The sequence below is a fragment of the Rhinopithecus roxellana genome, chromosome 10 (genome assembly GCF_007565055.1).
Source record: "Rhinopithecus roxellana isolate Shanxi Qingling chromosome 10, ASM756505v1, whole genome shotgun sequence".
NCBI lineage: Eukaryota > Metazoa > Chordata > Mammalia > Primates > Cercopithecidae > Rhinopithecus > Rhinopithecus roxellana.
Genome location: NC_044558.1, coordinates 41,395,119 through 41,409,403, shown reverse-complemented (window position 1 = coordinate 41,409,403; position 14,285 = coordinate 41,395,119). Strand labels below are relative to the sequence as shown.

Genomic DNA, 14,285 nt, shown 5'->3' with positions numbered 1-14,285 from the left:
TCTTCTACTAACTTTGGGTTTAGTTTGCTCTTGCTTTTCTCATTCTTTACAATACATCGTTAGATTTTTTATTTGAAGTTTTTCCTCTATTTTGATATAGACATTAAAAGCTACACATTTCCCTCTGAGTACTGCTTTTGCTGAGTTGTGTTTCCATTATCTGTTTCAATAAATTTTTCAGTTTCCTCCTTCCTTTCTTCCTTCTTTCTTTTCTTTTCTCTTTTCTTTTTCCTTTCTCTCTCTTTCTTTCCTTCTTTCCTTTTTTTTCTCTCTTTTTTTTTCTTTTCTTTCTTTCTTTCGAGCTGGGGATCTCGCTATGTTTACCAGGCTGGTCTTGAACTCCTGGCCTAAAGTGATCCTCCCATCTCAGCCTCCCAAAGTGCTGGGATTACAGGTGTGAGCTTCCAAACCTGACCCAGTTTTTCAATTCTTAATCTCTTCATTGACCCACTGGTCATTCAGAAGCATATTGTTTAAATTCCATGTGTTTGTATAGTTTCCAGAATTCCTCTTGTTATTGATTTCTAATTTTATTCCATTATAATCAGAGAAGATACTTCACATTACTTGTTTGTTTGTTTTTGTTTTAAATGTTTTATGACTTGTTTTGTCACCTAACATATGGTCTTTATCCTTGAGAATGATCCATGAGCTCAGGAGAAGAATGTGTATTCTGTAGCCATTTGATGAAATGTTTTGTAAATACCTATTAGGTCCATTTGGCCTATTGTGCAGATTAAGTCCAATGGTATTTTTTGTTGATTTTCTGTCTGGATGATCTGTCCAATGCTGACAGTTGGATGTTGAAGACTCCAGGTATTATTGTATTAGGGTCTATCTCTCTTAAGCTCTAATAATATTTGCTTTATGTATCTGACCACTCCACTGTTGGGTGCATGTATGTTTACAATTGTTATATCCTCTTGCTGAATTGACTCCTTTATCGTTATATAATGACCCTGTCTCTTTTTATCGTTTTTGTTTTGCAAAATCTGTTTTGTCTGATGTCAGTATTGCTATTCCTGCTTTTTTTTTTTGGTTTTACATGCAATATCTTTTTTTTTTTCATTTGCATGCAGTATCTTTTTCCATCCCTTTATTTTCAGTCTGTGTGTGTCTTTAGAGGCGAAGTGTGTTTCTTGGAGGCAGTACGTCATTGGGTCTTGTTTTTTCATCCATTCAGCCACTCTGTGTCTTTTGATTGGAGACTTTAGTCCATTTACATTCATTGATATTGGTATTTACATTCATTAGTATTGGTAAGTAAGGACTTACGCCATTTTATTTTTCTGATTGTTGGACGGTCTTCTCTTTCTTCTTTCCTTCCTTCCTGTTTTCCTTTTAGTGAAGGTGATTTTCTCTGGTGGTATATTTTAATTTCTTTTTATTTTCTGTGTTTCTTTTTTATGTTTCTAGGTTTGAGCTTACCATGAAGCTTGCAAATAATATCTTATAACCCGTTGTTTTAAGCTGATGACAGCATAACACTGATTGCATAAACAAGCAAGCAAAAAGAAAACAATAAACACTTTATATTTTAACTTCATCTCCCCACTTTTAACTTTTTGTTGTTTCTATCTTATTACTATCTATGTCTTGAAAAATTGTAGTTATTATTTTCGATCTGTTCATCTTTTCATATTTCTACCTAAGACATGCATAGTTTACAAACCGCAATTACAATGTAATAATATTCTTTGTTTTTCTGTTTACTTACCAGTGAGTTTTGTATCTTCAGATGATTTCACATTACTTATTAACGTGCTTTTCTTTCAGTTTGAAGAACTCTCTTCAGCATTTCTTGTAAGGCAGCTCTGGTGTTGATGAAATCTCTCAGCTTTTGTTTGGGAAAGTATTTTTCCATGTTTGAAGGCTATTTTTGCCAGATATACTATTCTAGGACAAAAGTCTTTTTTTCCTTCAGCACTTTAAATATATCATGCCGCTCTCTACTGGCCTATAAGGTTTCCACTGAAAAGTCCACTGCCAGATGTATTAGAGCTCCATTGTATGTTATTTGTTTTTATTTTTCTCTTGCTTTTAGGATCCTTTCTTTATCCTTGAGATGTATGAGTTTGATTATAAACTGCCTTGAGGTAGTCTTCTTTGTGTTAAATCTCCTTGGTGTTCTATAACCTTGTACTTGAATATTGATATTTTTTCCTGAGTTTGGGAAGTTCTCTATTATTATTCCTTTGAATAAACTTTCTACTCCTGTCTGTATCTCCTCTTTAAGGTCAATAACTCTTAGATTCTACCCCCACCCCGCCTTTTTATTTTGAAACAGGGCCTGACTTTGTCACCCAGGCTGGAGTGCAGTGGCATGATCTTGGCTCACTGCAACCTCCACCTCCTGGGCTCAAGCAGTCCTCTCACCTCAGCTTCCTGAGTAGCTGGGACCCACAGGCACATGCCACCACCACGCCCAGCTAATTTTTTTTTTTTTTTTTTTTGGTGGAGATGGAGTTTTGCCATGTTGCCCAGGCTGGTCTCAAACTCCTGGGCTCAAGCAATCCTCCCTCCTTGGCCTCCCAAAGTGCTGGGATTATAGGTGTGAGCTGCTGCACCTGGCCTAGATTTCCCCTTGTCTAGGTTATTTTCTAGATCTTGTAGATATGCTTCATTTTTTTTGTCCCCTCTCACTGTGTATTTGCAAATAGCCTGTCTTCAAGCCCACTAATTCTTTGTTCTGCTTGATCAATTCTGCTATTAAGTGACTGATGCATTCTTCCCATATGTCAGTGGTGTTTTCAACTCCAGAATTTCTGCTCAATTATTTTTATTTCCATTTATTTATTAAATTTATATGATAGGATTCTAAATTCTTTCTCTGTGTTATCTTGAATTTGTTTTGAGTTTCCTCAAAACAGCTATGTTGAGTTCTCTTTCTGAAAGGTCACATATCTCTGTCTGTTAGAGATTGGTCACTGATGCATTATTTAGCTTGTTTGGTGAGGTCATGTTTTCCTGGATGGTCTTAATACTTGTTGATATTCATCAATGTCTCGGCATTGCAGAGTTAGTTTTTTGTTGTAGTCTTTGCAATCTAGGCTTGTTTGTACCTGTCCTTGAGCAGGCTTTCCAGGTGTTTGAAGGAACTTACATGTTGTGATCTAAACTTTTGGTCACTGCAGCCATATCTGCATTAAGGGATACCCCAAGGCCCAGTAATGCTGTGGTTCTTGCAGATTTGTAGAGTACCACCTTGGTGGTCTTGGATAAGATCCAGAAGAATCCTCTGGATTAGCAGGCAGAGACTCTTGTTCTCGTTACTTTCTCCCAAACAAACGGAGTTTCTCTTTCTGTGCTGAACTGTCTGGACCTGAGGAGGGATGACACAAGCACCCCTATGGCCACCACCACTGTGACTGCCTTAGGTCAGACCTGAAGCCAGCACAGCACTGGGTCATGCCCAAGGCCCACTGTAACTGCTGCCTGACCACCACCTATGTTTGCATGAGGCCCTGAGGCTCTATAATCAGCAGGTGATGAAGTCAACCAGGCCTGTGTCCATCCCTTAAGGGCACTGAGTTTCCCTGGGCCGCAGGTAGGCTCAGAGATTCTGTCCAGGAGCCAGGTCCTGGAGTTGGAAACCTTAGGAATAATCCTGATGCTCTGTTTTACTGTGGCCAAGCTGGCACCCAGGCTATAAGACAGCGTCCTTCCCATTCTTCCCTCCCCTTTTTCCAGGCAGGTGATTCTTTCCCTGTGTCCAGCAACTACCACAGGGCCACAAGGAGTTCTGTCAGGGTACCACCAATGTTTACTTAAGGCCCAAGGGCTCTTCAGTCAGCTTGTGTTGAATACTGCCAGGCCTGAGACTTTCCCTTCAAGGCAGCGGGCTCCTCTCTGGCCTAGGTAGGTCCAGAGATGCCATCCATGGGCCAAGGCCTGGAATTGGGAAGTTGGTACCAAAGCTTGAGACAAAGTCCCCGAGTTGGTACCAAAGTAAGACAAAGTCCCCTTTACTCTTTCCTCTGCTTTTCTCAAGTAAGAGAGGTCTCTCCTTGTCACCACAGCTGTGAATATGCTGGGTCACATCTGAAGCCAGCATATCTTGTGTCTTGCCCAAGGCCCCCAGCATGTACTACATGGTTGCTGCTGCTGCTGTTTATTTAGGGCCCAAAGGCTCCTTAGTCAACAGATGATGGATCCCGCTAGGACTAGTTCCTTCTCTTCAAGGCACTGGGTTCTCTTCTGGCCCAGGGTGTGTCTGGAAATGTCTGGGAGCTAAGGCCTGGGGCCTCACAACTCTGCCCAATGCCCTATCCTACTGTGGCTGAGCTGCTATCCAAGTTGCAAGACAAAGTCATCTTTTCACTTTCCTCTCCTCAAGTGGAAGGGAGAGGATCTCTTTCCGAGCCATGAGCTGTGTTGCCTGGGGCTGGGGGAGGAGTGGTGCAAGCACCCTTAGCTGCCCCAGCTGGTGTCTCACTAAGCCAGGTGTCCCCTAAGTCTACTGGTGTCAAGCACAGCACTCGCCTTGCCTAAGAGTTGCAGTCCTTGTGGCCTAGATGGCCTTTCAAGTTTATTTAGGACCCCAGAGCATTTTATCCCAAGGGGGTGAGGCTTGAGGCTTGTCAAAACTCAAGTTTTGACCATGGGAATGAGCAGTTCTCTGGATAGGGCGTGTAAATACTCTTTCTGTGGGCGCTGGCTGAGTTCTGCCCAGTGTTGGGAGCACTGTATTTTAATGCAAAGTCCCCCAATCACTGTGCTCTCCGTCTCTTAAGTGCACAGATTCTCTTTTTGCACTGTGCATCCGCTGCTGGGGGTGAGGGAGGGGTGGTGTTGGAAATTCAGTACTGTCTTTCCTATCCTCTTCGGCACCTCTTTCACTGATATGAAGATAAAACCAGATATTGTGATCATTCACCTGATTTTTCCTTCTTATCAAGGTGCTCTTTTGTGTAGATACGTGTCAAATTTGGTATTCCTGTTGGGAGGACGATTGGTGGAGGCTTCTGTTCCGCCATCTTGCTCCACTTCCTCCCCAAACTAACATCACCCTGGTTCTGCAAAGCAGATGTAATAGAAGGAGAAGTCGTAGTGTGGAGGCTGTCCCAATAATTCAGATTTGGTAAAATGGTGGCTTGGACCAGAGTGATAGCAATGGGAGAAGACATTAGATTTTGGACCTGTTTTGAAAATAGGTACAGTAGGATTTGCTGATTGTTTGAATAATTTGGAGAAAGGTATTGGAGAAAGACAAGCAAAGGATGACTTAACGTGGTTTTGGGCCTGAGGAACTCCAAAAAAGTCATTGCTTTTTACACAGATGTTTTTGCGATTCAGAGTACAGCTTTGGCTGGCCAGGTGTGATGGCTCATGACTATAATCGCAGCGCTTTATGGGGGCCAGCGTGAGAGGATTGCCTGAGCCCAGGACTTCAAGACTAGCCTGAGCAATGTAGCGAAACCCCATCTCTACAAAAAAATTTTAAAAAATTTTCTGAGTGTGGTGGCACATTCCTGTAGTACCAGCTACTCAGGAGGCTGAGGTAGGAGGATTACTTGAGCCCAGGAGGGCAAGGCTTTAATGAGCTGTTATCATGCCGCTGCACGCCAGACTGAGCAATACAGCAAGATTCTGTCTCAAAAAAAAAGTGCAAGTTTGGACATGATGGGTGTGCGATGCTTGTAAGACATGTAAGTTGAGATGTTGAGAAGGATGTTGCACACTGGCATTCAAAGAGAGGAGAGGTCTAGGCTGGAGATATAAATTTGAAAGTTAATAGAATTGTAAATTATGAGACCAAATGGTATCATCAAAGGAGTAAGTGAACATAGAAAAGAGGTCCAAAGACTGAGAGACATAGGCACTCCAAAATTTAAAAATTGAGGAGATAACCAGCAAAGGGAATGAAGAACAAACAGCAAATATGGAGGGAGAAAAACTAGGTGCATGTAATGTCCTCAAAGCCGAATGAGAAAAGTGTATCAAGAACTAGAGAGTGTCTAATACTGCTGGTAGGTCAATTAAGATGAGGGCCCAGTAATTGGATAGAGTAAGATGGAGCTCCTTGATGATCTTAACAGGAGCAGTGTAAGGAGAATAATAAGGTCAGAAGATCAATTGAAGTGGATAAGAGAATATCAGATGAGATAAATTGGAGACAGACACTATAGACAACTCTGTCTTGAAGCCTGGCTATAAAGGGGAGCAGTAGTCTTTGAAGCAGTAGCAGAAGCAAGATACGGGGTCAAGAGGGTATTGTTTTCAGGGGGAAATAAACTAGTATATTTGTAGGCTGAAAGGGAGTGATCCAATAAAAGAAGAGGTGGAGGAATGGTAATGAAGTGGGGAGGGAATTGCTGTTTAACAATTAGTGGTTATAGCAGTGTTTCGTTTATATTTTCATAAAACACTTGGTTAGGACTTAAAAGATCTGGGTACTAATTATAATTTTGCAACTTGGGTAGTCATTGAAAATTTGTATGCTTTAATTTCTATATCTACAACAAATGTTATGAACATAAAACAGTTAAGTATATGATCACTTTGAAAAGGTAAAAAGCACTACTGTGTGCTTCATTATTGATCACTTTCTCTCATACCATGAAATGTGCCCATTCATGGTGGAAAATTCTCTTTCAAAATTCAAGTGCTCACATTTTTCTGTTTTTGACAAAACTATTATTTATTTATGTATAATAAGTAGGTATAAATAATGTATTTTGTGAAAAGGCTGTAAATCTGTTTCGATGTGTTAAATCTTATGTATAGAGCTGTATAACCTTGGCAAGTTTTTATCAATAAGTTACATTTTATCAATAAGTTACATTTAGTTCATTTTCTTAACAGTACCAAATCAATAAGGGAGAAAAGTCTAATTCCATAACTGGTGTTGGCATAATTGGTCAGCTTTTGGGAGGAAAACTTAATTTTGATCATCACTTTATAGTACTTACCAAAACAAATTCCAGTTTCGTTAAAGAGATTTAAATGTTTTTTGAAAATCAGTCAGCCTGTTTTTCGAAAAATTAGATTACTGGCTATCCTGGCTAGGGAGGACTTTCTAAATTTAAAGTGTGAGGAAAAATCACATTAAAAGAAGGATAGACTTTATTAAATATATTTAATTTCTACATTTCAAAAAGGCACAGAAGAAAAGTTTGCAGAAAATATGGCAAAGAATTAGTTTTTTTAATGCTAAAATTGATAAATAGAAAAACATGTTAAACCTCAGTAGATAAATGGGCGGAAAATATGGATGGACAGACAGAATAAGAGAGCACCAGTAAATAAAATGATAAAATATTTGGCCCTGCTAATAACTTTAAGAATGCAAACCAAACAGTAATAAATGACTACATTTGTCCTATCAAATTAGCAAAAGGATTTTTTTTTGCCCTAGAGACAGGGTCTCACTCTGTCACTCAGGCTGGGTTGCAGTGGCGTGATCATAGCTCACTGCAGCCTCAAACTTGTGGGCTCACATGATCCTCCTGCCTTGGCTCTCCAAGCAGTAGCTAGGACTACAGTTATGTGTCACCACGTCTGGCAATTTTTTTTTTTTTTGTAGAGGCAGGGTTCTCCCACCTCAGCCTCCCAAAGTACTGACATTACAGGCATGAATCACCGTGCCAGCCAGGAATTTTTAATAGTTGTACCGATTAAGAATATAGTAAACTTTGCATTCTCATGAATTGTTTTGTGAGTATAAATTTAGTTTTTTAGGAAAGCTATCTGGGAATATTAATCAAGGGTCTAAAAAATGTATGTATAGTTTTAACAATTTGAGGGCATATGATAGTCAATATTTAGTAATAATAAAATATCAGACTTAGTGCTTACTATTTGTACTCTTCTGAGTCTGTACATATATAAACTCACTTTATAACAACTTTATTAGGTAATATTTAGAAAAGGAAACTGAGGTACAAGGAGGTTAAGAAACTTGCCCAGGGTCACACAGCTAGTTAGTAGTAGAATCAGAACTTGATCCCCGGCAGTCCTCAGAACTTAGGCTCCAAAAATTTAATAGTATTTTTATATAGAGAATATTTATTATGGAGTATATTGGAAGTTTAAGCACTAATGATCTAGCTTTTTAGTTGCTTCTTCAAGAAGTAATAAAAATGATAGTGAACACTTACTGAGAGTTTACTATGTACCTGTCAAGCACTTTCCCTTTCTTAACTTGTTGAATACTCTAAATAATCCTAGGAGGGAGATACTATGACTAGCACCATTTTGTAGGTAAAGACTCTAGAAAGACTTGATAACTTGCCCAAAATTACCCAGTAGAGCCTGCATTTTAAACCCCAAATCTGTCCGCTTAACTAATAAGTTGTAAAAAGCCTGATAGTCTGTCTCCTAACCAGTAATTTGAACTGACTTTATAATAGTAATTCTTTAGATTTGTTTTCTCGAAATTGAGACTTCATTGGGAAATTAAAAACAGAAACTTTTCTTTTTTTTGTGTAAGCTTTAACACATAGGAAGCAGAACACTGGAACAAGCTAAAAGAAGTTTTAAAATGTTTTCCCCCAGGATCTCATTGCTAACTAACTCATGTCTTCTTCCAAACATCTAGTGCCCTTCGAAGTCTTACAAGTTGTCAAAAATAAAAGTATCATGAATCAAACAACATGAATCTATGTTACATCTGCAGTGAATGCCGTCCTTCTGACAATTGAGTTAATCAGGTCTCCCTGGCTAGTTTTGAAACTACCGCTTATAGCTATACAGGACTCCTTGTTTTTATGCTGCTTCCTGGGCCTGTATGCCCGCTTCATTTACCTAACTCCTTTCTCATTGTTTAAAATTTAGTTTAGATGTTACTACTACCAAGAAGCCCCCCTTCATAAAACTCACCCTTTCTACTTGATTTGAGTCCAATCTACTCTTGTCGTTCCCTATGATTACCTCATGTCATTAGTGCATTTTTTCTTACCTGTTTCCTGCCTCTGTACCCCAGCATCTAACAAAGCGCATATCATTCAGTGTGTTTTTTAAATTGATGTGGGGAGAGAGGGTACAGGGGAATACAAATTTCTGCATAGTAAAAAGCACTGGGAACAAACTCTAAAGACTGACAAGCCATAGAAAATGTACTCATGTCACACATGACTAGTTTCTTAACATACAGTAGTCTCCCTTTATCTGGAGAAGACACGTTCCAAGAACCCCAGTGGATGCCTGAAACTGCAGATAGTACCAAGCCCTATATACTGTTTTTTCCTATACATATGTACCTATGATAAAGTTTAATTTATAAATTAGGCACAATAAAAGATTAACAATGATAATTAATAAAATAGAATTATAACAATGAACTCTAATAAAAGTTATGTAAATGTGTGCTCTTCCCCCACCCCACCCCCCAGAAAATCTTATTCTTTTTTTTTTTTTTTTTTTGAGGCGGAGTCTCACTGTCTCCCAGGCTGGAGTCCAGTGACCGGATCTCAGCTCACTGCAAGCTCCGCCTCCCGGGTTTACGCCATTCTCCTGCCTCAGCCTCCCGAGTAGCTGGGACTACAGGTGCCGCCACCTCGCCCGGCTAGTTTTTTGTATTAGTAGAGACGGGGTTTCACCGTGTTAGCCAGGATGGTCTCGATCTCCTGACCTCGTGATCCGCCCGTCTCGGCCTCCCAAAGTGCTGGGATTACAGGCTTGAGCCACCGCGCCCGGCCACCAGAAAATCTTATTCTACTGTACTCACCTGTTTTCAGACCGCTGTTGACAGTGGGTAACTGTAAGCATGGAAAATGAAACCATGGATGAGGGGGGACTACTGTATAAAGCTGTATATAGCTCTTATGAATCAATAAGAAAGGCCAATAACCCAATAGGAAAATGAGCAAAGGGAAAACAGATCATTTGTAGAAAGGGAGAAATGTCTCAAATATTATAACAAAGATGAGTCAGCCCCAGTAGTAATAAGATGAATGCAAATTAAGACTATACTGAAATACTGTTTTTAACCTTTCAGGTTAGGTAAGAACAAAAAGTTGATGCAGTAGGGAAACAGACACAATGCTAATGGGATTATAAATTGGTAGATCCTTTTGAGTTGCTTGACATTCTTCTAGAATTACAAGTACATATATATTCTTTTCCAGGAATTTATCCTACAAATATACTAAAATGATTATTCACAGCATACACATTATTGCATTGTTTGTAAAAGAAAAAATGGAGATACTCTGAATGTACATCAATAGGGGGCAGACAAAATGAATTTTGTATATCCATTCAATTAGGTCCTCTGTAGTCATTAAAAAGAACAAGACAGCTCTGTGTTATAGGATGAGCTTCCACGTATAATGTTAAGTGAAACAGCAAGGTGCAAAACAGTGTGTATAGAATGATACCACTTGCGTTGGGAAGAAGAAGAAACTGCACTTGGGTATATGCTTTGTATATCAGCAGACTATTTCTGGGAAGATATCAGAGAACCCAACAGTGATTATTTCTGGGAAGATACCGGAGAACCCAACAGTGATTATCTCTGGGAAGAAGCACTGATTGATCGTGGCATGCTGGGGAACAAGTGTAGTAGAAGGGCATATTTTTTCACTATGTACTGTTTTTAACCTTTTAATTTGTAATCTTGTATGTACTACCTATGTATAAATATAATTTTTAAGAGAATGAAAAGAATTACGAAGTAAAATATGAATTGTTTTGGCAGTCACAAAAAGCAAGTCGTCAGCAATGAGCAAAATAAGGAAAGAATTCATTAATATTTATTGCATGTTTTTTATGTGTTAGATGCTTTACATATAATTACTTCATGTAATCCTCGTAAATCCTCTGAGAAATACCTAGTTTTAACTGTATCATATAGACAAAGAGATTGATGGAGACTTAGAAATGTCAGTATTCAGCTAATAAGGGAGCAAGGGTTTATTTGAACTCAGGTCTTTTCTGATTCCATAGTTGGGTTTTTTCCCACCAAACCATCTGGCTTCCATTAGTGACCATCTTATATTAGTGAAAATATAAGTATACTTTAATAGTGAGCAGCAGCAGTTACCAAAAATGTTCACAAGATGGAAATGTTAGACACAAGAAGATATTTTTCTTTGTAAAACATCATGCTGCATATCCAAGTGGCATATTTAAATAGATGTATCCTGTTTTGCAGTAATGTTTCTTTAGTACTTTGTCCTGGATAGTTTCAAATATCATTTAATGTTTCTCTGTTCTCATAACAATAGTTGATAGGGCTTTTTCTGTACCAGGCAGTATTCTGGGTACTTTGCATAAATTAATTCATTAAGTCTTCTTAACAGGTTGGGTGTGGTGGCTCACACATGTAATCCCAGCTGTTTGGGAGGCTGAGGTGGGAGGATCACTTGAACCCAGGAGTCAGAGTTTGCCGTGAGCCAAGATCACACCACTGCACTCCAGCCTGGGTGACAGAGTAAGATCCTGTCTCAAAAATTTTCTCAACAAATAATATTACGAAGTATTTTCCATTATCATTTCTGTTTCATAAGTAAGGAACATAGGTGAAATAGCTTACAGTGTCACAACTTGTAAGTTGCAGAGCTGGGATTCAGCTTTTAGCAGTTATTGCTACCTATTTGAAAAAAAAAAGGTATTGGCTTGTTTTGATAGTGTGATTTTGTTTATAAAGTTTCACCTGGGCCGGGCACGTTGGCTCACACCTGTAACCCTGCACTTTGGAAGGCCAAGGAGGGTGGATCGCCTGAACTCAGGAGTTCACAATCAGCCTGGGCAACATGGTGAAACCCCGTCTCTACTGAAATACAAAAAATTAGCTGGGCGCCAACTACTCGGGAGGCTGAGGCAGGAGAATTGCTTGAACCTTGGAGGCAGAGGTTGCAGTGAGCCGAGATCGTGCCACTGCACTCCAGCCTGGGTGACAGCGAGACTTCATCTCAAAAAAAAAAAAAAAGTTTTACCTGTATATAAATTTAACAATACGTGTAGTTAGCGCTCCTCCCCTCCCCCCCGCCACCTCCTTTAAGACAGACTCTCACTCTGTCGCCCAGACTGGAGTGCACTAGCAACATCTTAGCTCACTGCAACCTCTGCCTCCCAAGTTCAAGTGATTCTCATGCCTCAGCCACCAGAGTAGCTAGGATTACAGGTGTGCACCACCATGCCCTGCTAATTTTGTATTTTTGGTAAAGACAAGATTTTGCCATGTTGGCCAGATTGGTCTCGAACTCCTGACCTCAAGTGATCCACCTGCCTTAGCCTCCCAAAGTGCTAGGATTACAGGCATAAGCCACTGCACCCAGTCACCTCTTATTAGCTGATATATCTTGGGTTTGTGTGCCCCCTTATTTCAATCTCAGTATGTGTATGGAAAAAAGGACATTATGTCTTAAAATTTTAACTGTGAGTTGGTGATCAGAATTTCTTTTTTTCTTTTTTTTTTTTTTTTTTTGAGACAGTGTCTTGCTCAGTTGCCCAGTCTGGAGTGCAGTGGCGCGATCTCGGCTCACTGCAAGCTCCGCCTCCCGGGTTCCCCCCATTCTCCTGCCTCAGCCTCCCAAGTAGCTGGGACTACAGGCACCCGCCGCCACGCCCGGCTAATTTTTTGCATTTTTAGTAGAGAAGGGGTTTCACCGTGTTAGCCAGGATGGTCTCGATCTCCTGACCTCGCGATCCGCCCGCCTCGGCCTCCCAAAGTGCTGGGATTACAGGCGTGAGCCACTGCGCCTGGCCCAGAATTTCATTTTTAGTTGTAGTAAACATCTTAGATCCGCTCTTGGAAATTCAGACATTCTTCCCCTACCCCAACCTGCACCCATGTTTAATGTTGTAATTCTTAAGTTATCCACATTTCATCATGGAAACATTGTCGCCAGGAAATGCCATATTTATTACCCTATCATATATCTTAAACATGTGAGAAAAATACTTTAGTCAAATATTTGTTTTCTTTAGTTGCAGAGCTTGAAGTGAAAACCAGAGAAAAATTAGAAGCTGCTAAGAAAAAAACAAGCTTTGAGATTGCAGAGCTTAAGGAGAGATTAAAAGCAAGTCGTGAAACTATAAATTGTTTAAAAAATGAAATCAGAAAACTTGAAGAAGATGACCAAGCAAAAGACATATAAACAGTTCTTATGAGAACTTGGTAGTAAGCTAAACTGAAAATAAGGTGGGCTTCACTGGAGAAATGGACTTACTGCAAATGCTATGACGTTTCTTAGAGGAACTTCATATATAGCTGTTGACCGTGAATTTCTCAGCAATAGGAATTTGTACTGTTTAAGCAATCTTTAATGGAAAGTACATGTGTAAGAATGGATGCATATAGGCATTTTACCAACCCATTTTAAGGAAATTCTATGATATGAAGTGCAATTTTAAAAAATGTTTATTGTAGTATATGTATAGCTTATTACCCTTTTGACAGGCATCAGCATTTCATTATAAAGTATTACTTGTACAAATTTTGTACTTCTCTAGTAGTTAGAATTAGTGATAAACTTAATGTATATATTTAATTTCTTCAAGTTCTTACCTGCCCCCATCCAATCATTTTTGTATATGATGTCTCCAGTAAGTAGTCAATAAATGTAGTTTATTGATCCTATTTCTCCCTCCTGATGTGTTTCTTCCTCTTTGAAGACTTTCTGGAACACCCTCAATACAATTAAAGTATCTTTATAGTATTGTGACCTCACATCTCTTATTGGCACTCATTGTCACATATAGAAGCTCTTTGATGGTAAAGATTATATCATAAGTTTTGTTCTGCCTATCACAGTGTCATTATTCTTCACATACAAATGTATTAATTCTTAGGGGCCAGGCATGGTGGCTCACACCTGTAATACCAGCACTTTGGGAGTCCAAGGTGGGTGGATCACCTGAGGTCAGGAGTTCGAGACCAGCCTGGCCAACATGGTAAAACCCCATCTCTACTAAAAATACAAAAATTAGCGGGGCGTGGTGGTACATGCCTGTAATCCCAACTACTTGGGAGGCTGAGGCAGGAGAATTGCTTGAACCCAGGAGGCAGAGGTTACAATGAGCCGAGATCGCGCCTCTGCACTGTAGCCTGGGCAGCAGAATGAGACTTCATCTTAAAAAAAAAAAAAAAAATTAAATATTTCATAGAGACATAAGGGAAGCAGCTGCAGCTGTGCATTAGCTTCATGCACTACTCCCACCCTCTCCTCTTTAGCCTCTTCTGTTCGAATCCACACAGCAAGTCCTCTACTTTTGGACTCATCTACTTTTAACATTCATTAATACCTAATCTTTAAAGGTATGTTGGCTGAACCATCTTGGCAACCTAGGAATAAAAATACTTTCTTATCTGTCTGCCCTGATGGATTGGTTACTTTTTA

General features: G+C 39.5%; 1 protein-coding gene across 1 annotated transcript in view; it reads left to right on the top strand.

Moving 5' to 3' along the window:
* Nucleotides 1-13,525, top strand: part of YEATS4 (YEATS domain containing 4) — a 29,578-nt gene extending 16,053 nt beyond the window's left edge. The window contains exon 7 of the mRNA XM_010358740.2: nucleotides 12,874-13,525. Within this exon, the coding sequence (XP_010357042.1) occupies nucleotides 12,874-13,043 (170 nt within the window). The 3' untranslated portion in view covers nucleotides 13,044-13,525. The remainder of the gene's footprint in view (nucleotides 1-12,873) is intronic.
* The last annotated feature ends 760 nt before the right edge of the window (nucleotides 13,526-14,285 follow it).